Genomic DNA, 23,154 nt, shown 5'->3' on the forward strand with positions numbered 1-23,154 from the left:
CCCCACTGCACATCCATCCAGTTGTCCTCACCCTCTTGTCTTCCCTCTCTCCCTACGTTTCAAGGACCGGAAGCTGTCCAAGTCAGAGCGCCAGCGCTTCAAGGAGGAGGCCGGCATGCTGAAGGGGCTCCAGCACCCTAACATTGTCCGCTTCTACGACTCGTGGGAAGGCCCGTGCAAGGGGAAGAAGTGCATCGTCCTGGTCACTGAATTAATGACATCAGGCACACTTAAAACGTAAGTTAATACTTCAAGTGAACACATGATGGCCACAAAACTCTCAATGACAACCCTGGTGAAGAGTGAAGTAAACAAAAGAAAATATATTTTTTTTAAATGCAGAGGTAATAATAGGGTTTGTCATCATCATTGACTTGACCAAAGTCTAATTGTCATCATACCCAGGTGCGTACCTCTAGATACGAGCTTAATGCGTTCCGGGACTGAACTCGTATGTTGATTTACTCGTAACACAAACAAACGTTTCTGTTAAAAATGAACTAAAAACAAATGGATTCGTTCCAACCCTCTGGAAAAAAGACCAAAAACAGGATATTGGATTGAAAAAACGTTTTTATTTGTTCTAATTCGCCATCTATTAACAAAGTAATAAATAACTATTGGTTTAATAATACTAAAATGTGTTTACTAGTAGTAAAATTAGACCGATTTTGCTTAGGGGAGAGACACTTTTTCACGGAAACGTGCTCGTAACTTAAACAATTTAAATGAACTTGGATTACGATGCAGACACACTCAAAAATAAGTTTCATCTAAGCTTATACTAAACTTAATTGTAATTTTGTTTGAAATTTGCATCCAGATGCAACCTGTTTGCTTGCCTGTTTGGTCGTTTGCTTTTTGTATTCCCTTCAAAATATTCCCAAAATGATGCACACAAATGTCCTCACAATATGATAACACACAACCACTTGCCAACGAGAAGTAGTATATACGCCTGAAGTGGGCAAACTTTTGGGCCCGGTGGTCACACATTGACTTTAAAAATTTGACAAATGGGCTGGGTCAGCACAAGATACGATACATATAAAAAAGTGCATCCGTTAACAGTACATATAAAACATAAACCCAAAAAAAGGACTAAAGTATTAACATACTCATCACTCATCATTAAAGTAAAAAGTACAAAGTAAAATGGAATGTATTAAGAAATATTAAAATGTCATTTAAAAAAAGATAGAAGAGCTGTAACACGTAAAACTTGACAGATGGGCCGGGTCAGCACAAGATACGATACATAGAAAAAAAGTGCATCCGTTAACAGTACATATGAAACATAAACAGAAAAAAAGGACTAGAGTAGGAACATACTCATTTCTCATCATTCAGTTAAAAAGTATGAAGTACAAAGTAAAGTAAAAAGGAATGTATTAAGAAATATTAAAATGCCATTTAAAAAATGATAGGGGGGCTGTAAAACACAAAACAAAAAAAAATGTGGACAGAGCTAATGCCACTGGCTTCCGCGTGACGGCGCCATCTTGGGGAGAAAAAAAAAAACATTATTTGGACAACGTCGGCGAGCTGGATGTGGCCCGCGGGCTGTAGTTTGCGCATATCTGTTATAGAAGCATGTGAGCTATTCAATAGGATTTCACAATCAAAGGCTAAAAGTGGGGCGAGCAAATGGCGAACCCACCTGCTCAATGCTGCTTTTGCTGCAGATTCCTCTCATTCCTTTTGGATAGATGCACAGACAGATGCTGTAACCAAGCATAGCGTATTGGGTAGGGGCAGCTGGAGGGGGGGTTGGGGGGGGATAGTATATTTAGTAACTTGGTTGACAAAAAAAGAGCCAAATGTGACACCATGACGACAAGCATGACAAAACCCAAAAGGACAACAGTGCCCTCTGCTGTACTTTATAACCTTACTATTCATTATTACTACCGTATTTTCTCGCATAAAAGTCATATTCGTAAGGAAAAAAAAGATGACTGAATCAAGAATACAGCTTAAAAGTGCACAAGATTTAATTCCTTATGATATTGACCCTAATAATATGCTTTTGAATGATACAGTATCTCCGAAATACACGTGGGATGATTTTTATTGAGCTTTTCCTTTCAAAGTAAGAGACTTGTACTCCCTATTAAAAGCATGAATATGGAGATGAAAATCGTGAATCAGGGGTGGCTTATACGTGAGAAATTGTCGAATTCAAAGATTTTTAGGCAATTTTAAGGATGCGGCTTATACGAGAGTAAATACGGTAATCAAATCGGACACGGTTGTGTGAAAGAACATCACCAATATGTACACACTTGAATTATTCTTACACTGAACAGTTCCTGTTGGGAATGATGAAAGGAACAACTGATAGGAATCATGGGAATACTTATCTGTTTGTGTGTGTGTTTGTTGCCAATTCCCAATCAACAACACTAAGATTTTGTCTCTCAGATCGAAGAGTTGCGCAAAGGGGGAAATTTTTAAAGATCCAATTATTCTGCTTTGATGTCATCAAGAAGACTTGATCAATTCCTTTCCTTCGAGTTCACCTTAAAAACGTATCCTTGTGTGACATCAAATAAGAACATCAAGCATAACCAAGTTACAACGCTTACTTCAAAGCAATGTTCCATCTAATTTTTCGTTGGTCTGGGCAAAAAGACAACCTCCCTAAGCGCACCGAGTACCAGTGTAAGCGATATCATTGATGCCCGCTATGGGCACCCCAGTATCACACCTGCCATAAGCAGGTGCATGTCAATGTTCCCTGTAATTTTTCATGTAAAACATGCTATAAAACACCAAAAACACAAGAGTGGACAGAGCTAGAGAGGTTTTCCATGACAAGATTTGGTGCAGCAGTGTCATGACGACATGCTTCAGTAGTCTGAACGGTGATATGCCTATCGTAATACCTACTTGTGAAAAGTGGTGTGAGTTCAATCCACATGAGCCAGCACGTTTACGACAAATAGATCGAAAACTATCGACCTGCCAAGGCAATTAAAACATTGTAACAGGGGCTGCTACAATTTATCGGATCATTGAATAATTGATCATCAGATTATATGACAACTATTTGGTGGGAAATTTATGGGTCACAAGCAATGTTCCTTCTAAATTTTCATTGGTCAGGGCAGAAAAACAACCTCCCTGAGCCGACTGAGTATTAGTGTGAGTGACATTGCTTGCTATGGGCACACCAGTATCACACCTGCCATAAGCAGGTGCATGCCAATGTTCCCTTTAACTTCTCATGTAAAACATGCTGTAAAACACGAAAAACATAAGAGTGGACAGAGCTACTGCCACTGGCTACCGCGTAAACAGCGCCATCATGGGGAAAGGGGTATAAAAAAACAGGTTTGGATTTTATTTACTGCGCGCCATATAATTGCTGCTGCGTAAAGAAGACGAGAGTAGGTTCCAATTTTGTTGTTGTTTTGGCAGATACCTGAAACGTTTCAAGGTAATGAAGATCAAGGTACTACGCTCTTGGTGCCGGCAGATCCTCAAAGGCCTCCACTTCCTACACACCAGAGCGCCGCCAATCATTCACCGTGACCTGAAATGCGACAACATCTTCATCACCGGGCCCACCGGTTCGGTCAAAATCGGAGATTTGGGCTTAGCCACGCTGAAAAGAGCCTCCTTTGCAAAAAGCGTCATAGGTAGGACATTTTTTTGCGGGAACTCGCTGCAATGGGAAATGCCAAGCATCTATTTTTTTGTTTTTTCCATCAGGTACTCCGGAGTTTATGGCCCCGGAAATGTACGAGGAGAAGTACGACGAATCCGTAGACGTCTACGCTTTCGGAATGTGCATGCTGGAGATGGCTACCTCGGAGTACCCCTACTCGGAATGTCAGAATGCCGCCCAGATTTACCGACGTGTCACCAGCGTGAGTGTCTTTTGCATTACAAGAAGTCTCCTAGGTTTATTTTTGAATTCGTTTAGCCAGCAGCAATGTTCCCTCTAATTTTCCGTTGGTCTGGGCAGAAAAACAACTGTCATAAGCAGGTTCATGTCAATGTTCCCTCTAATTTTTCATGTAAAATATGCTGTAAAACACAAAAAAACATGAGTGGACAGAGCTACTGCCACTGGTTGCCGCGTAAATCATGGGGAAAGGAGTAAAACAGTTTTTTTCTAAAGTTAGGATTTTATTTACTGCGCGCCATATGATTGCTGCTACGCAGAGAAGACGAGAGTCGTGCGGAATTACGTACGATCAGCAGTGATGCTCTTATTTACCATCAAAATTGAAATCTCTTCACTTAAAGTGGAAAAAAAGAGGCAGCCATCTTTTCTGTTCACACTCATTCGTCATGGTTTTTCAGAATCCCTTAAATGAACATTTTCACTAAAATGTCTGACTTCTGGGAACACCTGTCTAATTGCATTCAGCCACATTAATAAATGACATTGCTTTTCCCTCAGGGATCTGATTTAAAATCCTAACCGCACCCGGGTTCTTGTTTTCTCACACGCCCTCAAATGACCTTTTCATTTCACCGGCTAATTGAATTCAATTCAATGTTCGTGTAAATAACTACGTAACGGATTCCTGTGTATTTTTTTGAAAGATTTTGATTAGAACTGCTATTTAATCAAGTAGAACTAACCAGGATTACTTCTGTAATAACCAAACCACTAATATTCATCCAAAATGGCCCCTCTGGAGTTAAATCAACGTTATGAAACCCGCAAATTATTGCATTTCCCCTTCTTTCTACGTGCAGACAGCCTCATGAAGGCCGCTTTCTCTATCTCTCATCTGTTCTACCTAATAGCATTAATTTCAATTACTGCCCCCTCAAAAAAACCCAAACCCCATCAGGTTTAACTAACGTTATTTGGCCTGGAATGGTAGTATATATGTGGATGACTGTGAAATACAGAAAAGCAGTTAGGGAGGTGCAAGTAGGCAGTGGAAGGAGAGGGAAAGGAACCAATGAGAGAAAAGCTGGGAGGTGTTCTTTTGCGCTGGTAAACATTCCTCACTTACTTTTGACTAAAAAGCTTAGACTCCTCTCCGGGTACATACAAGGTAAGTCACTCGCCTTTCATGCCTTATTTTTTGGCTCTATATATGACACATTGATGACCAAATTGCGTGATCGGACGTTTGGTCGCCGGTCTTTTGGTCGCCGGTCTTTTGGTCGCCGGTCTTTTGGTCCCTTTTGGTCGCCAGTCCAATGTACTTAGATATTAAACAGTACTTAGATATGAAACAGTACTTGATTATTAAACAGTACTTAGGTATTAAACAGTACTTAGGTATTAAACAGTACTTGATTATTAAACAGTACTTGATTATTAAACAGTACTTAGGAATTAAACAGTACTTAGGTATTAAACAGTACTTAAGTATTAAACTGTCTCTCTTAGTATTAAACTCTCTCTTAGATATTAAACTCTCTCTTAGATACTAAACCCTCTCTCTTAGTATTAAACTCTCTCTTGATATTAAACTCTCTCTTAGATACTAAACTCTCTCTTAGATACTAAACTCTCTCTTAGATACTAAACTCTCTCTTAGATATTAAACTCTCTCTCTAAGATATTAAACTCTCTTTATATCAAACTCTCTCTCTCTTAGATATTAAACTCTCTTAGATATTAAACTCTCTTAGATATTAAAGTCTCTCATGAATATAATTTTGAGAGCCGGTTTCAACAGTAAACTCTCTGTCACCATTTGACCGGCGACCAAGAGACCGGCGACCAAACATCCGAGCACCCCAAATTGTTTTCAAGAGTGTAATTGTCAAATCATTGTTGACATAAGGATGTGGATGTCATTTTTTTCCCTATTTATTCCGTTTTAGTACAGCAATGCCCCGACATACGACTTCCCCGACATGCGAGCAATTTGACATAAGAGTAAAATTTCGGGCAAATGTTTATCTTGAAATAAGAGACAAATTTTGATATACAAGCATATAGCAGATGCGAGAGGCTGGTCGCAAGTCCCTCCTGTAATGTCTCTACGAGCACTCGGCGGAGCGTTTGCATATTTATTCAGTGTTTTTTTTTTCCCGTGAGCCAATGCGAATGCCGGAACAATCGCTAATACGAGAGGAGTATATACTACTTCTCGTTGGCAAGTGGTCGTGCTTTATCCTATTGTGAGGACATTTGTGTAGATCATTTTGGGAATATTTTGAAGGGAAGACAAAAGCAAACAACCCTTGATAGGTTGCATCTGAAAGTCAGGCTGGAGGCGGGGCAAATAGAGCCAACCCGGGAAAAAAAAGGTATCAAAATGTAAAACTAAATTAAAATTAAGTTACCATATTTTTACGACCATAAGACGCACTGCAATGTAAGGCGCACCCTCAATGAATGACATGTTTTATTTTTTTTCCATATATTGGGGAAGTGGGAGCACGGAGAGGGACAGGAACAGGCTGAACAAGCTGATCAGGAGGGCCAGCTCTGTTCTGGGCTGTCCTTTGGACTCTGTGGAGGAAGTGGGAGAGCGGAGGATGCTGACCAGGATGAGGTCCATCATGGACAGCACCTCCCACCCCCTGCATGAGTCGGTGGAGTCCCTTCGAAGCTCCTTTAGCAGTAGACTGCGGTACCCTCACTGCAGGAAGGAGCGCTTCCGCAGATCCTTCCTCCCATCAGCCGTCAGGCTCTTTAACTTAAAAAAGGCTGTGGGTTAGGACCTCCTGAATTCGGATACAGTATAGATGTGCTTCTATATATATGTATGTGTATGTATATATATATCTCAGCAACACAGTTACCTATTTATATATTTATTCATGTATTTATTTATTAACTTACTATTAAGTACCTATTTGTGTATAATGCCTTTCCTATTCCTGCATCCTCACCCTCTTCCTATTGCAACAAAGAAATTTCCCGATTACGGGATGAATAAAGTTATCCAATCCAATCCGATATAAAGCACACTAGGCGCCCTGTCTATTTTGGAGTAAATTCAAGACTTTTAAATGTGCCTTATAGTAGTGAAAATATGGTAAGTGTAAGGTTAAAAATAAACTTATTTTTGAGTGTGTCTGCATTGTAACCCAAGTTCATCATAAATGTGTGTTATGTTACGAGCGAGTCTCTCTGGCTCTCTCTCCTCTCCGTGAAATCCATCTAATTTTAGTACTATAAAAAACACATTTCAGTACTACTAAACCACTAGTTATCTGTTACTTTGTTAATAGATGGCGAATTAGAACTAATGTTTTTCCAATCTAATATCCTGATTTTGTTTTTTTTAGAGAGTTGGAACAAATTAATTCGTTTTTAGTTCATTTCTATGGGAAATGTACGTCTGAGTTACGAGTAAATTGACATACAAGCTCAGTCTTGCAACGCATTAAGCTCGTATCTCGAGTTACCGCTGTATTTAAACTTGGATTTCAACTAGTATCACATTAGAAAGGGCCTCATTGGCTGCTCGCCCCTCCCTGTTGAAATAGATTGGACATGTTTTTGCTGTCCATGGCACTGAATGAATTCATTGTCAAATGTTTAATCACTTCCAATTCCTATTGGATCCTTTGAAATATGTTCATTCATAACAATGAAGTACTTTTATCCCAGCGCCATGAATTGAAATGACTGGGCGCCATTGATTGTTAACCAGATTAGAATCATTGCGACTCCTTTAGGTATTTCTCAATGTTCCTTTGCTTGATTCAAGTCACGTTCATCACGTGACTTTGCAAGTGACCAGCAATGAAATGAAGTCCCTTTTTTTAATCGTGTTATCATCACACGGTATGGACGTTGTAGCGTGACTGCCGTATTTTTTTGCCAAGTCGACTAAAGGAACGATAGTATTATCCATTGAGTTTACTTGGTTATTTATTGTATTCCCACAGGGAGTGAAACCTGGCAGTTTTGACAAGGTGGCCATTCCCGAAGTGAAAGAAATCATTGAGGGTTGTATCAGGACGAACAAAGATGAACGGTGAGAGACAAGGATCAGATTTTCATAAATTGCGTTCTTCATCCAGTTTTCCAAAAACGTTTTTTTTCCCTTCCTTGGCAAAATTTAGGTATGCCGCCTGAAGCCGGGAAGTTGCAAATATAATTGTTGTTGTTCCATTTAAATGAAGTGAATAGTCCTTGACTGAGTCAGTCTTGAAGTGGCTCATCTTCTTTAACGGCGTTTGGCCGTGACCGGACGTTTGGTCGCCAGTCAAATGGTGACACAAAGTTTACTGTTGAAACCAGATCTCAAAATTATATTCAACAGAGTTTAATACCTAAGAGAGAGAGTTTAATATCTAAGTACTGGTTAATATCCAAGTACTGTTGAAACCAGCTCTCAAAATTATATTCATGGTACAGAGTTTAAATAGTCTGAATATTTACTGTTTTCAACAGTACTTAGATATTACAGTATAGTAAGTAGATATGTATAGTAAGTAGATATCAAACTCTCTCTTAGATATTAAAGTCTCTCTCATGAATATAATTTTGAGAGCTGGTTTCAACAGTAAACTCTGTCACCATTTGACCGACGACCTAAAGGGACGAAAAGACCAGGGACCAAAAGTGCAGGGACCAAAAGACCAGGGACCAAAAGTGCAGGGACCAAAAGACCAAGGACCAAAAGACCTGGGACCAAAAGACCGGGGACCAAAAGACCAGGGACCAAAAGACCAGGGACCAAAAGACCAGGGACCAAAAGACCAGGGACCAAAAGGCCAGGGACCAAAAGACCAGGGACCAAAAGACCAGGGCCCAAAAGACCGGCGACAAAAAGTCAGAGTACCCCTTTGGCTCATCTGAACTTGTCTTCCCATCCTCTAGATACGCCATCAAGATATTGTTGAACCACGCCTTCTTCCAAGAGGACACAGGGGTTAGGGTGGAACTTGCAGAAGAAGATGACGGGGAAATGATCGCCATAAAATTGTGGCTCAGGATCGAAGACGTCAAGAAGCTGAAAGGTAAAACTCAGCTGCTTTTTGAGTCCGGTTGAATATGGAGATTCGCCGCTGCTCTTTCAGGAAAATACAAGGACAACGAAGCCATCGAGTTCTCCTTCGACCTCAACAAGGACGTGCCGGAAGATGTGGCTCAGGAAATGGTAGGAGCACCAAAGCCGGCCGGATATGTCACAATGATGTGACCAATGGGAGCCCAACCCCCCTTTCAAGGTTGAGTCTGGCTACGTGGCTGATGGCGACCACAAGACCATGGCCAAAGCCATCAAGGACCGTGTGTCGCTGATCCGGAGGAAGCGAGAGCAGAGGCAACTGGTGCGAGAAGAACAGGCCAAGAGGAAACTTGAGACCGAACAACAGCGCCAGGCGCTCCAAGCGCCGCACGCCGAGGTCGGGGATACGGAGGCGGAGCAAGCTCATCAGTATCAGCGGCTGGCTATCTCGCACACAAGTAAGAAAGACGCTGTTGTCGACCTAGTTCTTCATGGCCGCCGCGTACTCAATTCGCCGCCGTCCTAGCCGAAGGAGGCGCCGACAGCGGTCAGGGTTCCTGGCTTTTCTCTGGCGATTGCCCCCAGCTGGGCCAGCTCACCATGTCGTACAGCTGTCCGCCCGCCACCCAGCCCCACTCGCAGAGCAACTACCAGCCCCCGCCCGGGGGCGCCGCTTCCACCGTGCCGCAGCACCCGGGCTACGGCCAACCGTCGGCGCCGGCGGCGACGCCGCAGCAGCAAGCAGTGAGTGGAGTCGATCTTTGCCGACGAGCCTCATGTTCATGCGTCTGGATTGTTGTGGGTTGTGATGGAGTGCGCTCGGAGTGATTGGAAGTGGCCGTGTGCATAGTCCAGCATGCTGGCGTTTGAGTTTTATCACTCATGAGTGGAAAAGAAAGCACATTTGATTGGTGTGACCGGATGTTTGGTCACCCGGACGTTTGGTCGCCCAGACGCTTGGTCGCCCGGACGTTCGGTCGCTCTGAGGTTTGGTCGCCCAGGTGAATATAATTTTGAGAGCTGGTTTCAACAGTAGATATTTCGTTTTTTTGGTCGCCAGGCAAATGTTGACAGAGAGTTTAATGTTGAAACCAGCTCTCAAACTTATATTCATGAGAGAGAGTTTAATATTTAAGTACTGTTGAAAACAGTAAATATTTAGATATTAAACTCTCTTTCATGAATATAATTTTGAGTGCTGGTTTCAACAGTACTTAGATATTAAACAGTACTTAAATATTAAACAGTACTTAGGTATTAATCAGTACTTAGATATTAAACAGTACTTAGATATCAAACAGTACTTCGATTTCAAACAGTACTTAGATATTGAACAGTACTTAGATATTTAACAGTACTTAAATATTAAACAGTACTTAGGTATTAAACAGTACTTAGATATTAAACAGTACTTCGATATCAAACAGTACTTCGATATCAAACAGTACTTAGGTATCAAACAGTACTTAGATATCAAACAGTACTTAGATATCAAACAGTACTTAGATATCAAACAGTACTTAGATATTAAACTATCGCTCATGAATATAATTTTGAGAGCTGCTTTCAACAGTAAACTCTCCTGTTGTCAAACGTCCTGGCGACCAAACACCTGAGTACCCATTTTTGTTGTCATTTTCCATCCTCCATTGTCGTTTAGGTTGCTTTGGAATTTCCCGTCCCCTCCTAAATTGTCACATTTGTGATCAATGTATGGTTTATTTCTTTCAAATGTAATCCTAATGGCAGACCATGTTCATATTTCCTATCATTTTGGTTTATGTTGATTCTTTTGTATTTTTTGCTGTTGCCTGTGTGTTTCTCCTCCCTGCGGGTCCCGACCTCATCCCACCACACAGCCTGTGTCCCGCCGTCCTCGAAGCCGTAGCATGTCGGTTTGCGTGCCCCCGTCCTCGTTCTACCTCGCCCCCTTGCCGCTACGTCCCAAGCGGCCCTTTACCCCTCCGCCCGACCTGCCGTCCTCACCTAAGCCCTCGAACGTGCACCCTCGCGCACCCTGCTCCGCCACCGAGAGGGACACCTTCGCCGGGCGCCTCTCCAAAGCCCTGGAGATGGTGTTTCCTCTTCACTCCGCCCCCTCGCCGCCCAACGCCAGGCAACGGAGGGCCAGCCTGCCCGCCCTCTTCTCCAGCCCCGTAGGTTGAAAGCGTCTTGTTCCGTTGCGCCACCTCTAGGTGGCGAGAAGCAGAGAGATTGGCGGAAAGTTAAAACCAGGGGATTGGCTACCATCTTGGTTCTTGATCTCCTTTTCACGGCCTCTCTTCTTCTGATAGGTTGACTGGCTCTTCCAAATGTATGCATACTAATATCATATGCATCTGACAACAGGAAAAGCCCATTTGTAGCTTAAATGAAGTGGAAGAGGTTCAAATATTGTAGAGCCTTTTAGATTTTTTGATTAATTTTTTGCTTCAATTTGATAGGGATTGTGCTGCTCCTAAAATGGCTATATCCAGCAGTTATACAGGGTGACCCAAAAAGATGCGTACCGTATTTTCACAACTATAAGGTGCACCGCATTATAAGGCCCACCCTCAATGAATGACATTTTTTCCATATATAAGGTGCACTGTATTATAAGTCTATTTTGGAGAAAATTTAGACTTAAGTGCGCCTTATAGTCGTGAAAATACGGTAATTTGCTCGACTTCCAGGTATGAAGCACTGACTACACAGTCACCTCTAGAGCCAGCCATTGTTGATGTTTTGGATTTTTTTGTATAAAATCTTGCAGTGGGGGAGGAGCTATATGATGGAAGATTTTGTAAACTAAGATGGCATCTGCATATTTAACAGTATTGTTTCAGTTCAGGCGTTTTTGTTTTTTTAATATCTGACAGTGGTGGTTTTTCGTTTTTGGTTTCTGTTTTTTCCATATATAAGGCGCACTGGATTATAAGGCGCACTGTCTATTTTGGAGAAAATTTAAGACTTTTAAGTGTGCCTTATAGTCGTGAAAATATGGTACCCTTATTTTATTTGATCAAAAATCAACTTATTAACGAAATCCACAAACAATTGAGGAACTGAAAACTGCCATCATAGCAAAAATAAGAGCCATCAGGTTTGCTTGCAACGGAATGGTGGACATTTGGAACACATCTTAGGAAAGCCATAAATTGACTAAAAATTGACAGAAATAACTGAAACTCTGGTGAATGGTCTTCCATAAACTGAATAATGTCTGGTTGTTATTTGAAATAAATAGCTTTTTAATCAAGGTCAAAATTGAAATTTTCATGGGTACGCATCTTTTTGGGTCACCCTGTAGTTGCCATTTTTTCTTTTAAATGTAGTTTAACAGTAAATTCTCCCCTTTATACAAACAAAAAAAAACAATTGCTTACATTCTGTTGCTCGCATCTTCAGTATTTTTGTAAAATAAATGATAAAGCCAGGTCAAACATCCCAAATTAGCACACCCTTTTATATCTAAACCTTTAATTTATAGATAGCCATCAACTTTTACATCCCTGAGTAAAGATGCATCGGCAGAGTGATGAACTTTCCCCTCCTCCTCCAGCTTCACTCCTTCCTGACTCCCTTTTATCATTTTCATGCAATTGCTTCTTTGTTCCCTCCTTCTTTTTTATCTTTGGAGTACATTTTCCGCTTGCCCGCCCTTCCCCACTCCAATCCACGCTTTGTTGTACCACGACAATTCTCTCAATATTGCCTCTTTCTACCATTCTTGAACTCCATGTGTCTGATTATCACAGCAGCATTCCATGGCGCACCCTTACAGCGGAGGACCAATCGGCGGAGGAGGAGGAGCAGCGGGGGGTACAGCACCCCTCCCGGCTTTACCCGACCCCCCCTCAATATTCCCCCCTCCCATCCCGGAGCGCCCCGTCTCATTCTCGCCCCCTCCAAGCGCCCCCCCTAAAGCGTACAACGCACAACGCCGCAAGAGCGCGTCTATTCTGGAAGCGCATACCCGACATTTTCAACCCGCCTACCCTCGATACGGGAGCGTCCTCCACCCTTTTAGCGGCATGGAGGCCGTAGACCCGTCCTCAATCTTCGTGGTCAACCCGGCGTTCGCCACGGCCGCTCAGAGACTGGCCGTCGGGGAGCACCTGCGTCATCCGGGACAGTCGGAACCCAGTTTTTACGGTTACCAAGACGCCAGGGCGGAACATGATGAAGTTGTGAGGAGACTGAGTTTAAATCAGGCGGCTTTACTGGATCATTACGAAGCCATGGCCTATGGCGGCTACCCCATGACCGCCCACCAGCTGGGCTTGTTGGGCTACCACCAGCAGAGGCAAGCAGCCGCCAGTCTGGGCTACGACTCAGCTCCCCAACCCGGATACCTACACCACCCGCACCTCATGCAAAGACTAAGTGCGCACAGTCCTAGCCCTGCCATGACCCAATCCTCCAGTCGTCCTCTTTCCGGCGACGCGCCACTTTGTGGTTACCCTACGTCGGCGCCGCCAATCTTGGCCGATACGCCGGCGCCGACTGGAAGCGTTTTTGATTACCACTTGGCTAACGCCACTGGCGACCCAAGCCCACTGGCTTCCAGACTGTACCGAGCCCGCAGGAGCTCGGTGGATCTCCCCCTGGAGGAAAACACCCCGACAGGGTCAGGGGGCTCCGGTTCGTATCTCCGACTCCAGCCAGTAACGGAAGAAATGTTTTCCTATGTCAGTCCTGAGCTGCCGCTACCGCCGGGAAGTCTTTTGTTCCATCACACCGGCTTCGTAGCCAAAGAGCGAAGTCCAGAACCTTCGACAAGTGACTCTCTGCCGTCCTCCGACGCCGGAGAGTTCCAGTCTCCTCCTCCCTCGTCACGCCACTTTGACCCGTCGGCCGCCTCGTGCATCCCTCGGTCCTCCTCGACCGTATTCCGCGACACGGGTGAAATCCAAGGCCACCCGCCTTCGGCGCAGAATTTTCTCCCTCCCACGCCGGCTGGCGACAAGTCAACGGCGGGGGCCCAACTGGAGTCTCTGGTGGCGAGTGTGTGGAGCCGCCACGGAGGCGTGGTTCCCTCCCAGCCTGACATGACGTATCATGAGTCGTTGCTGGCCATGCAGGCCAATAACACCGCACTGGTACTGGTTCACATTTTCAACAATGCAGGAAGTCCAAAAGCCATGGGTCCAATTACCTTCTTTGCTGGATTGCTGCTTTTGAATGACTTTTTTAACCCAAATTCCAATTCTCCTACAAATGAGGCAGTCACTGATTATTAGTTGTTAACAATGTTCCCTCTCATTTTTCGTTAGTCTGGGCAGAAAGACAAGCTCCCTGAGCGCACTGAGTACCAATGCGAGCGACATCATTGCTCACTATGGGCACACCAGTGTCACACCTGCCATAAGCCGGTGCATGTCAATGTTCCTTCTAATTTTTCATGTAAAACATGCTGTAAAACACAAAAAAATAAGAGTAGCTTGAGCTACTGCCATTGGCTGCCGCGTAAACGGCGCCACCATGGGGAAAGGGGTTAAAAAAGTTTGGATTTTATTTACTGCGCGCCATATGATTGCTGCTGCACAGAGAAGACGAGAGTAGTGCGCCGCTTAGAGGGAACATTGGTTGTTAAAGCTTAATTTCGATTGCAGAAAAGTAAATATGGTAATTTGACCCATGTGCCCTTCCTGTTGCAATTGCCTACCAAACCCAGCATTGTGCTTATTGCTATCACGTAGTGAAGTTGTGAATTTAACCTCCCTCCCGTCGCTCGGATGCTACGGGGCACGTCTCAGATGTCTACCTTTTGATTCCTTGACAATGCACAAAGTCATAAATTATGCATTTGGCTTTGCTTGAGACCTGCCCTGTCGCACCAGACGGATGTTAACTTTATAGGCTTTTATTTTGTTCCTTTTTATGTTTAAGTAAGTATTATTTTGTATGTATGTTCATATATTTCTATATATGAAAGATGTTTGTACAGGTATGCTATGCATATGGCATATTTGAGTATTATGCAAATTTTGCATTACTTTAAGGTGTTTTTTTTTTACATTTTTTTATATTGCTTAATAAGATTTAATGGGTTTAATTTTGGCTTAAACGACCAGATTTTCTTTCTCAATTTGTATGAACAAACAACAAAACATACATACAAAAACTAGGGTTAGATTGTAAATAGTAATGTAAAAGTATTTGATGTATTTTTGTGTTGTACTGCTTAAAGTGTATTGTTTTGTTGTTACAATGTACCTACAGGTTCAAAGGTTACAGCTGCAATTTATCCAACCCTTAGAAAGCTGATAGGTTTAATGTCTAAGACACTTTGTCATTATTTTGATTTTGCATTATTTTTTTTTTTTTGGTCATGTTTAATTTTTATTCCCATGAATTGTCTGTCTCGTAGTATCTGTATCGCAATTGTACTTGCTTAAGTTTCCATCTTAGACAAGTATAAAGTTGCGTTCAGCCTTCTAAGGGTTCATTTTTTGGTCCCAATTATAGCGCCAATCCAATTTAGGTGAACTTTTCAAACTAGTTCTGCTTAAGTGAGAATTGTAAAAAAAATGAAAGCATTTCATCTTTGACTGTAACAATTTTTTGACAACCTGCATGACAACCCCCCGCCTAATGAGCCTAACCCCAGTTTTGTGAACTGCTATTCAATTGCCGTGTGTTTGCCTAACTGCAAAAGATTAATCTACGCATACTCATGTGTGCATACTCAAGAGTACAACATAGACAGAGTACTATATTCGTAACTTGCGTTTGCACCCATGCCTTTTCTTCCCCGCCATCAGGAATATTGTAACAAAACACTGATTTTTTTCCCTCTGTTTGGTCTATTTGGACCAATCCAGGCTCAAGGGCCAGCTACCCAGCCGTCCCAGCCTGCCCCAGGTTCCCCGCTGTTAGGCCCAGTGGCCCCCCAGGCTTCCCCCCAGCAGGTGAGTAAAATAGAAGAACATCCTTGACTTTGCTTTGCCGTTTATTGGAATTCCTATCTCCCGATCTAGACTGGCGTTTCATCGCTTCAGACCCCCACGCATGTGTCCTTGCCGCAGACCTCTACACAGGTAGTCTTGTGTACCGACCGACCGGTGTTCCATGAGCTGTTGCCTTGCTACAAATGCACGCCACCTCTCAGTTTGCTTCTCTTTACTTTTCTTCCTTCTGCGTACCTCGGGATATTTTCTCACGCTCGCGTGGGTGGTTGCTTAGTCATGTGACTTGAGTTCGTCACACAGTATTGAGCATCTTTTTTTATTATGCCAAGCTCAGCGAGCGCTGGTTCAGGTAACCTCGTTTTAGCAGCGTGCACGTGTACACCCTACCTGGTGCTTGGACATTTGGTCGCCGGTCAAATGGTGAAAGTTTACTGTTGAAACCAGCTCTCAAATTTATATTCATGAGAGAGTAATATCTAAGAGAGAGAGTTTAATGTTTAAGTACTGTTGAAAACAGTAGATATTTAGATATTAAACTCTTATGAATATAATTTTGAGAGCTGGTTTCAACAGTACTTAGATAGATGTTAAACAGTACTTGGATATTAAACAGTACTTATATAGATGTTAAACAGTACGTAGATATTAAACAGTACTTAGATATTAAACAGTACTTAGACATTAAACCGTACTTAGATATTAAACAGTACTTAGACATTAAACCGTACTTAGATATTAAACAGTACTTAAATATCAAACAGTACTTAGATATTAAACAGTACTTAGATATTAAACAGTACTTAGATATCAAACAGTACTTAGATATCAAACAGTACTTAGATATTAAACAGTACTTAGATATTAAACTCTCTCTCTTAGATATTAAACTCTCTCTCATGAATATAATTTTGAGAGCTGGTTTCAACAGTAAACTCTGTTTGTCACCATTTGACCAGCGACCAAAAGACCGGCGACCAAACGTCTGATCGCGCCCTAGGTTTCCCCCACCCCCACACATTTTCCTTCCGCTTGTCTTTCTTGACTTAGTTTTTCTGTTTCCTTTTCCTCCTTTCCCGGCTCCTTCGACTCGTCCCGTTGGCACGGTGTCTCACCACGCCCCCGGCCGTACCGCGACCCCGGCGCAGCCCCTTCCCGTCACCTTGCCTATAGCGGCCGTGCCTGCCCCTCCTTGCCCACTCCCTGTCCCCGTATCCCAGCCATTGCTGACCGTGGTGCCAATCATCAGTGTTGTCCCCGCCCCTCCCGATACCGCCACGGAAGCTCCTCCCCAGGTACCGGTTGTGGCGTGGACAAAATTGCCCTGCTTTTCGAGTACTGGAACTTACCGTATTTACTCGAATATAAGCCGCCCTTGCGTATAGACCGTACTCTTAAAATTGTATTTAAATTTTTGAATTTTACAATTTCTTATGTATAAGCCGCTCCCTGAACAATTTTCACCTCCATATTTATGTTTTTTATAAGGAGTGCAAATGTTTTACTTTGAAGGAAAAATCCTAAGAAGGATTATCGCACGTAGTATTTCTGACATACCGTATGAATCAAAAGCACATTATTAGGGTCAATATCATATTAGTAATTCATCCAGTAATGGTTGTTTTCTTACTACAAAACTGAAAATAACCAACATCTACTGGTGAAAAAGAGTATAGCAAGTCTTGTGCGCATATAAGCCATACCCTTGATTCAGTCATCTTTTTTAGTTATAAATACGGCTTATATGCGAGAAAATACGGTACCTATTTCAAGCCAATTGATCAGACTATTTGTTCTGTTATTTTTAATTTTTGAGGGGGGTTTTGACTTGACTTTGTTCATTTCAGTCTGTGTCTCAGCCCACCGACCTATCGCACCTCCAGTTGCAGCCACCCTTGACCCAAGCATCCATTGAGAGGTAAAAATCTAAATTCCCAACTCTCTGCCAAGCTAAATTCATTTGTCCCACCACCATTGTTCCCTCTAAGCTGCGCAATCGTGCACTACTCTCGTCTTCTCTGCACACCAGCAATCATATGGCGCGCAGTTTTTTACTCCTTTCCCCATGATGGCGCCGTTTACGCGGCAGCCAGTGGCAGTAGCTCTGTCCACTCTTATGTTTTTTGTGTTTTACAGCACGTTTTACATGAAAAATTAGCGGGAACATTGACATGCACCTGCTTATGGCAGGTGTGATACTGGTGTGCCCATAGCGAGCAATGATGATGTCGCTCACTCTGGTACTCAGTGTGCTCAGGGGGGTTGTCTTTCTGCCCAGACCAACGAAAAAATTAGGGAACATTACCCACCACCCTCTTTTTTTCAAACGTTTCAGCGGCTTCTCTGAGGCTTCGGGCCTGAGCGATGGGAACGAGGGAGGAGGTGCCGGCCGCCACGAGGGTCGCTCCGCCAAACGACACCAAAGGCGGTCTGTACGGAGCCGCTCCCGCCACGAAAAGTTCTCTAAGGCCAAACTTGACGTCCTCAACGTAATCGATCGAACGCCGGGAATCGCAACGGCTCTTTACGCCGGAGCCTCAACATGTTCTGTGTCTATGTAAAGATATCCAATCGTGGTGACAGAGTAGCAGAGTGCCAACTTGAGACGCACAACAGGAAAATGGTCACTTTCCGCTTTGACCTGGATGGAGACAATCCGGAAGAGATTGCCCAAATTATGGTAAATACTATCAGTGTTTTTTTTTTTTTTTTAAAGACAACCAATCTGTCAACGTCCCTTGCAATCTGCCCAGGTCCAGAGCGAATTCATCCTGGAGAGCGAAAGGGAGTCGTTCATCGAGCAGGTGCAGGAGGTGATCCAGAACGCAGACCAGAAAGGCCTGGAGAGGGAAGTTGGCAGCCAGGTGAACGCCACCCTCCGTTGCGTTGTCATGCAGTTACCATATTTTCACGACTATAAGGCGCACTTAAAGATCTTACATTTTCTCCAAAATAGACAGTGCGCCTTATAATCCAGTGCGCCTTATATATGGAAAAAAAATGAAAACCAAAAACGAAAAACCACCACTGTCGGATATTAAAAAAACACAAACGCGTGAAGTGAAACAATACTTTTAAATATGCAGATGCCATCTTTGTTTACAAAATCTTCCATCATATAGCTCCTCCCCGACTGCAAGATTTTATACAAAAAAATCCAAAACATCAACAATGGCTGGCTCTAGAGGTGACTGTGTAGTGAGTGCTTCATAACTGGAAGTCAATAGCAATTACCGTATTTTCACGACTATAAGGCGCACTTAAATCTTACATTTTCTCCAAAATAGACAGTGCGCCTTATAATACAGTGCGCCTTATAATACAGTGCGCCTTATAATACAGTGCGCCTTATAATACAGTGCGCCTTATAATACAGTGTGCCTTATAATACATTGCGCCTTATAACACAGTGCGCCTCATTTATGGAAAAATGTCATTCACTGATGGTGCGCCTTATAATGCGGTGCGCCTTATAGTCGTGAAAATATGGTAATCTTTAACAATTAATTGCGTTTGATTGGCATTTAGATGATGGGCGACGCAGAGCAACAGAGTCCGACCCTATCCATCCCCATGCCAGGTAACTAAGCTGCTCGATGCCCTGTTCCAACTCAGGGTGATATAAACGCACGTTGTGTTTGTTTAGACACGTCCGCCACCGCAACAGGACAAGTGGTCCACTCAGCCGGCCGCAAATTTATCGTCAGCCCCGTTCCTGAGAGCAGGCTCAAGGAACTGGCCTTTCCCTCACCTTCCTTCGACACAGGCGAGCCTTCTCCATCGGACCTCCTCGGCCTACGAACGATGGGATTAACTGGAGATTCTGTTGCGTTCCTTTAGGTGACACTCAAGGTTTGGCCTTGTCAAAATCGGCAGGAGTGGTCAGCCTTCAGCAAGCTTTCTCGGAGTTGCGGCAGAACAAGAGCCAGTTGGATCCGGGTCCGAGCACCGCCCCAGCCGACGTGCGCCTCGTTCTTCCTCCAAACGCAGCGGCCCCCGCGGCGGAAGCTTCAGCCGCCGCCGCATCTGCATCCGTGTCTAGTTCCAGCCAGGAAATGGCCGACATTTCTCCTACTTCCATGCCCGCTCCAGCCACCATGGTGACTCACTCCCAGTCTCAAGCGGCCGTTACCGCCGTAAACGTAACGGGCACTCCACCGGCCTGCGAAGCCCCCATTTCTCCCACTTCGGCGGCTTCCTTCGCCCCTCCTTCATCCTCGTCCAACGTTGCTTCAGTCCAATCCACTCCACAGCCGCAGCTGGCCGCCGTGGCTGGCCAAACGCACACTCACTGTGGCGAATGTGACTCCAGGTGAGTTTCTAAAGCAGCCGGGTCGTGGCTGAAAACCAAGCGAGAAACTGTGCTCGGACGTTTGGTCGCCGGTCAAATAGTGACAGAGAGTTTACTGTTGAAACCAGCTCACAAAATTATATTCACGAAAGAGAGTTTAATATCTAAGTACTGTTGAAAACAGTAGATATTTAGACATTAAACTCTCTCATTAATATAATTTTGAGAGCTGTTTTAACAGTACTTAAATATTAAACAGTACTTAGATATTAAACAGTACTTAGAAATTAAACAGTACTTAGATGTTAAACTTCTCTCTTAGATATTAAACTTCTCTCTTAGATATTAAACTTCTCTCTTGGATATTAAACTTCTCTCTTGGATATTAAACTTCTCTTTTAGATATTAAACTTTTCTCTTAGATATTAAACTTCTCTCTCTTAGATATTAAACTACTCTCTCTTAGATAATAAACTTCTCTCTTGGATATTAAACTTTTCTCTTGGATATTAAACTTTTCTCTTAGATATTAAACTTTTCTCTTAGATATTAAACTTCTCTCTTAGATATTAACCTGTCTCTCATGAATATAATTTTGAGAGCTGCTTTCAATAGTAAACTCTGTCACCATTTGACCGGCGACCAAAAGACCGGCGACCAAACGTCCGGTCACGTGAGAAACGGTACATTTTGCCTCTCAGGTGCGACTGCCCAAGCAAGCCGGATGACATCCAAGCCCTGGAGAAGAAGCTGCGCTCTCTCTTCATGGACCTTGGGGGAGGAGTTATCTCCCCCCAGGGAGAGCTGCCACCGGGCGAATCCTCCTCAGTGAGCTCGGCGGGGGGAACTTCCTCGCCGTTGGGCGCCTCCTCCGTGGGCCCCAACCAGACGTCCAATCCTCCTCAACCCCCCGCCACCCTGGCGCTGGGCTCGCCAACCCCTACGCAAGGACCTAGCACGCCCATTTCTACACCTGCAGCCGGTACGGCTTTTTGACTCTTTTGGTGGCACTGACAATCAACTAGGGTTAACTTAGGGGTTAAAGTTCAAGCGATTTGGATGGACAGCCAATGAGTTAATGCCCTCTCCCTTCTTCTTTCCTCAGGAAATTGTACCAGCACCTTTGGCCAGAGCACTCCATCCAAAACCCCCTTATCCAGGGTACCGGTAAGTGCTTTTGCCTTCAAATGGGTACATACACATGATATAATTCCATAAGGCAGTGTTTCCCAACCAATGGTCAGGCGGGAAATTGCAAGAAGGCATACAGTGTCATATTCAGAGAGAAAAATTAATATTACGAGTTATAGATCTGAAAATACAACTTCAGGAACAGGTTGAGAAAGAGTTAGATCAATTTAATAGGAAATAGGTTTAATGCTCAAACAGCTGTGAATCGCTCACAGTCTGTCGTCCTCGCAATTCTCTCTGAATGAACAGTGGGTCAGTCTTTATATAGGAAGACAGGGTAATATTTTAAAGACAGCGATGTAGGACAGAGTTTATGTAAACAAAACTTTGGGATAATATGGATAGAAATTTGCAAGTTTAAGTTGTATGCAAACACAATATTTTTATAGCTCACACAAACTGCTGCAGCCTTTCTTATATTGCGCGATTCGATCAAACAGTTCCAAAGTGAGTTGGCCACATTGCACAATACAAGGAAACAATTCCAAACCTTTTTAGCCAGCCTGTCTTACCTTTTGCGAGGCGAACAAACAATTGTAAAGCGAGTTTGCCAGTCTATCCAACATTCCACTGTCTTAACAAACAATTGTAAAACTAGTTTGGCCACATGGCTCGATATGAACAAACAATTATTAAACCAGTTGGCAGGTCTATCCCACAACGAGATTAAAATTGATAGATATTAAACTCCCATGAATATAATTTTGAGAGCTGGTTTCAACAGTATTTAGATATTCAACTGTACTTAGATATTAAACAGTACTTAGATATTGAACAGTACTCAGATATTAAACATTACTCAGATATTAAACATTACTTAGATTTTAAACATTACTTAGATATTAAACAGTACTTAGATATTAAACTCTCTCTTAGATATTAAACTCTCCCATGAATATAATTTTGAGAGGTGGTTTCAACAGTATTTAGATATTCAACAGTATTAGATATTAAACAGTACTTAGATATTAAACAGTACTTAGATATTAAACAGTACTTAGATATTAAACAGTACTTAGATATTAAACAGTACTTAGATATTAAACAGTACTTAGATATTAAACAGTACTTAGATATTAAACATTACTTCGAAATTAAACATTACTCAGATATTAAACAGTACTCAGATATTAAACAGTACTTAGATATTAAACTCTCTCTTAGATATTAAACTCTGTCTTAGATATTAAACTCTGTCTTAGATATTAAACTCTCTCTCCCATGAATATAATTTTGAGAGCTGGTTTCAACAGTAAACTCTTGTCATGCTGTCTAACGTCTGGCGATCAAATGTCCGGCGACCAAACGTCCGAGTACCGTGTTAATATAGGCGACATAGTTTTAAATGAAAAGATTTGTGGCGCAGCTCAAAAAAGGTTGGGAATCACTGCCATGGGGGTCTATGAAACAAAAGTCATTATGAATGATAATTTCATGGATCTTGCATGCAATGTTCACTATTTTCCCCTCTCCAAATCTCCACTTTGCTCTCTGGGATTAGACCTGTTCTCCTTCTTCAGAGCTCCCGCCGTCTCTCCCTGGACCGTGTCCCACTCAGGTGTCGTTACATTTGTTGCTATTCAGGGGTGCCGTATGTCTCTCTGACGTCTTAGCGCTTTTTACCATTGTTGAATGTTTTTGGATGTCCCGGCACAGTTTGAGACTCACAAAAGCGTGGTAGCACCCTTAAGTCATTTTCACTCGACTGTTCTAGCCCACGCTGCCCGACAAATAGCTAAGAAAAAAAACAAAGTCCATAAAAATGTGAATGTCGCCAACATGGGCAAGCCGCCATTTTGAATTCAAACTGCAGTGTGGGTGATTTATGGCACATGTAAAGAGAGAAAATGACTTAAGTATTGTTGCAAAAAAGGCTTTGTTTATA

General features: G+C 42.9%; 1 protein-coding gene across 8 annotated transcripts in view; it reads left to right on the forward strand.

Annotated features, from left to right (window-relative positions):
• Window positions 1-23,154, forward strand: part of wnk1b (WNK lysine deficient protein kinase 1b) — a 61,196-nt gene that overhangs the window by 26,355 nt on the left and 11,687 nt on the right. For 5 of the 8 annotated variants that reach the window (XM_077709359.1, XM_077709360.1, XM_077709364.1 and 2 more), the window contains exons 3-24: window positions 65-237; window positions 3,424-3,644; window positions 3,718-3,875; window positions 7,828-7,916; window positions 8,765-8,904; window positions 8,965-9,044; window positions 9,115-9,352; window positions 9,421-9,638; window positions 12,635-13,978; window positions 15,704-15,790; window positions 15,860-15,919; window positions 16,936-17,082; window positions 17,635-17,705; window positions 18,123-18,276; window positions 18,351-18,467; window positions 18,541-18,651; window positions 19,316-19,367; window positions 19,434-19,553; window positions 19,628-20,099; window positions 20,780-21,060; window positions 21,184-21,245; window positions 22,771-22,827. In XM_077709359.1, coding sequence (XP_077565485.1) covers window positions 65-237; window positions 3,424-3,644; window positions 3,718-3,875; window positions 7,828-7,916; window positions 8,765-8,904; window positions 8,965-9,044; window positions 9,115-9,352; window positions 9,421-9,638; window positions 12,635-13,978; window positions 15,704-15,790; window positions 15,860-15,919; window positions 16,936-17,082; window positions 17,635-17,705; window positions 18,123-18,276; window positions 18,351-18,467; window positions 18,541-18,651; window positions 19,316-19,367; window positions 19,434-19,553; window positions 19,628-20,099; window positions 20,780-21,060; window positions 21,184-21,245; window positions 22,771-22,827 — 4,452 coding nt within the window. Of the gene's footprint in view, window positions 1-64; window positions 238-3,423; window positions 3,645-3,717; window positions 3,876-7,827; window positions 7,917-8,764; window positions 8,905-8,964; window positions 9,045-9,114; window positions 9,353-9,420; window positions 9,639-12,634; window positions 13,979-15,703; window positions 15,791-15,859; window positions 15,920-16,064; window positions 16,140-16,935; window positions 17,083-17,634; window positions 17,706-18,122; window positions 18,277-18,350; window positions 18,468-18,540; window positions 18,652-19,315; window positions 19,368-19,433; window positions 19,554-19,627; window positions 20,100-20,779; window positions 21,061-21,183; window positions 21,246-22,770; window positions 22,828-23,154 lie in introns of all 8 variants that reach the window. The other 3 variants (XM_077709363.1, XM_077709362.1, XM_077709366.1) reach the window with 3 other exon arrangements.

The sequence above is a fragment of the Stigmatopora nigra genome, chromosome 23, assembly GCF_051989575.1.
Source record: "Stigmatopora nigra isolate UIUO_SnigA chromosome 23, RoL_Snig_1.1, whole genome shotgun sequence".
Taxonomy (NCBI): Eukaryota; Metazoa; Chordata; class Actinopteri; order Syngnathiformes; family Syngnathidae; genus Stigmatopora; species Stigmatopora nigra.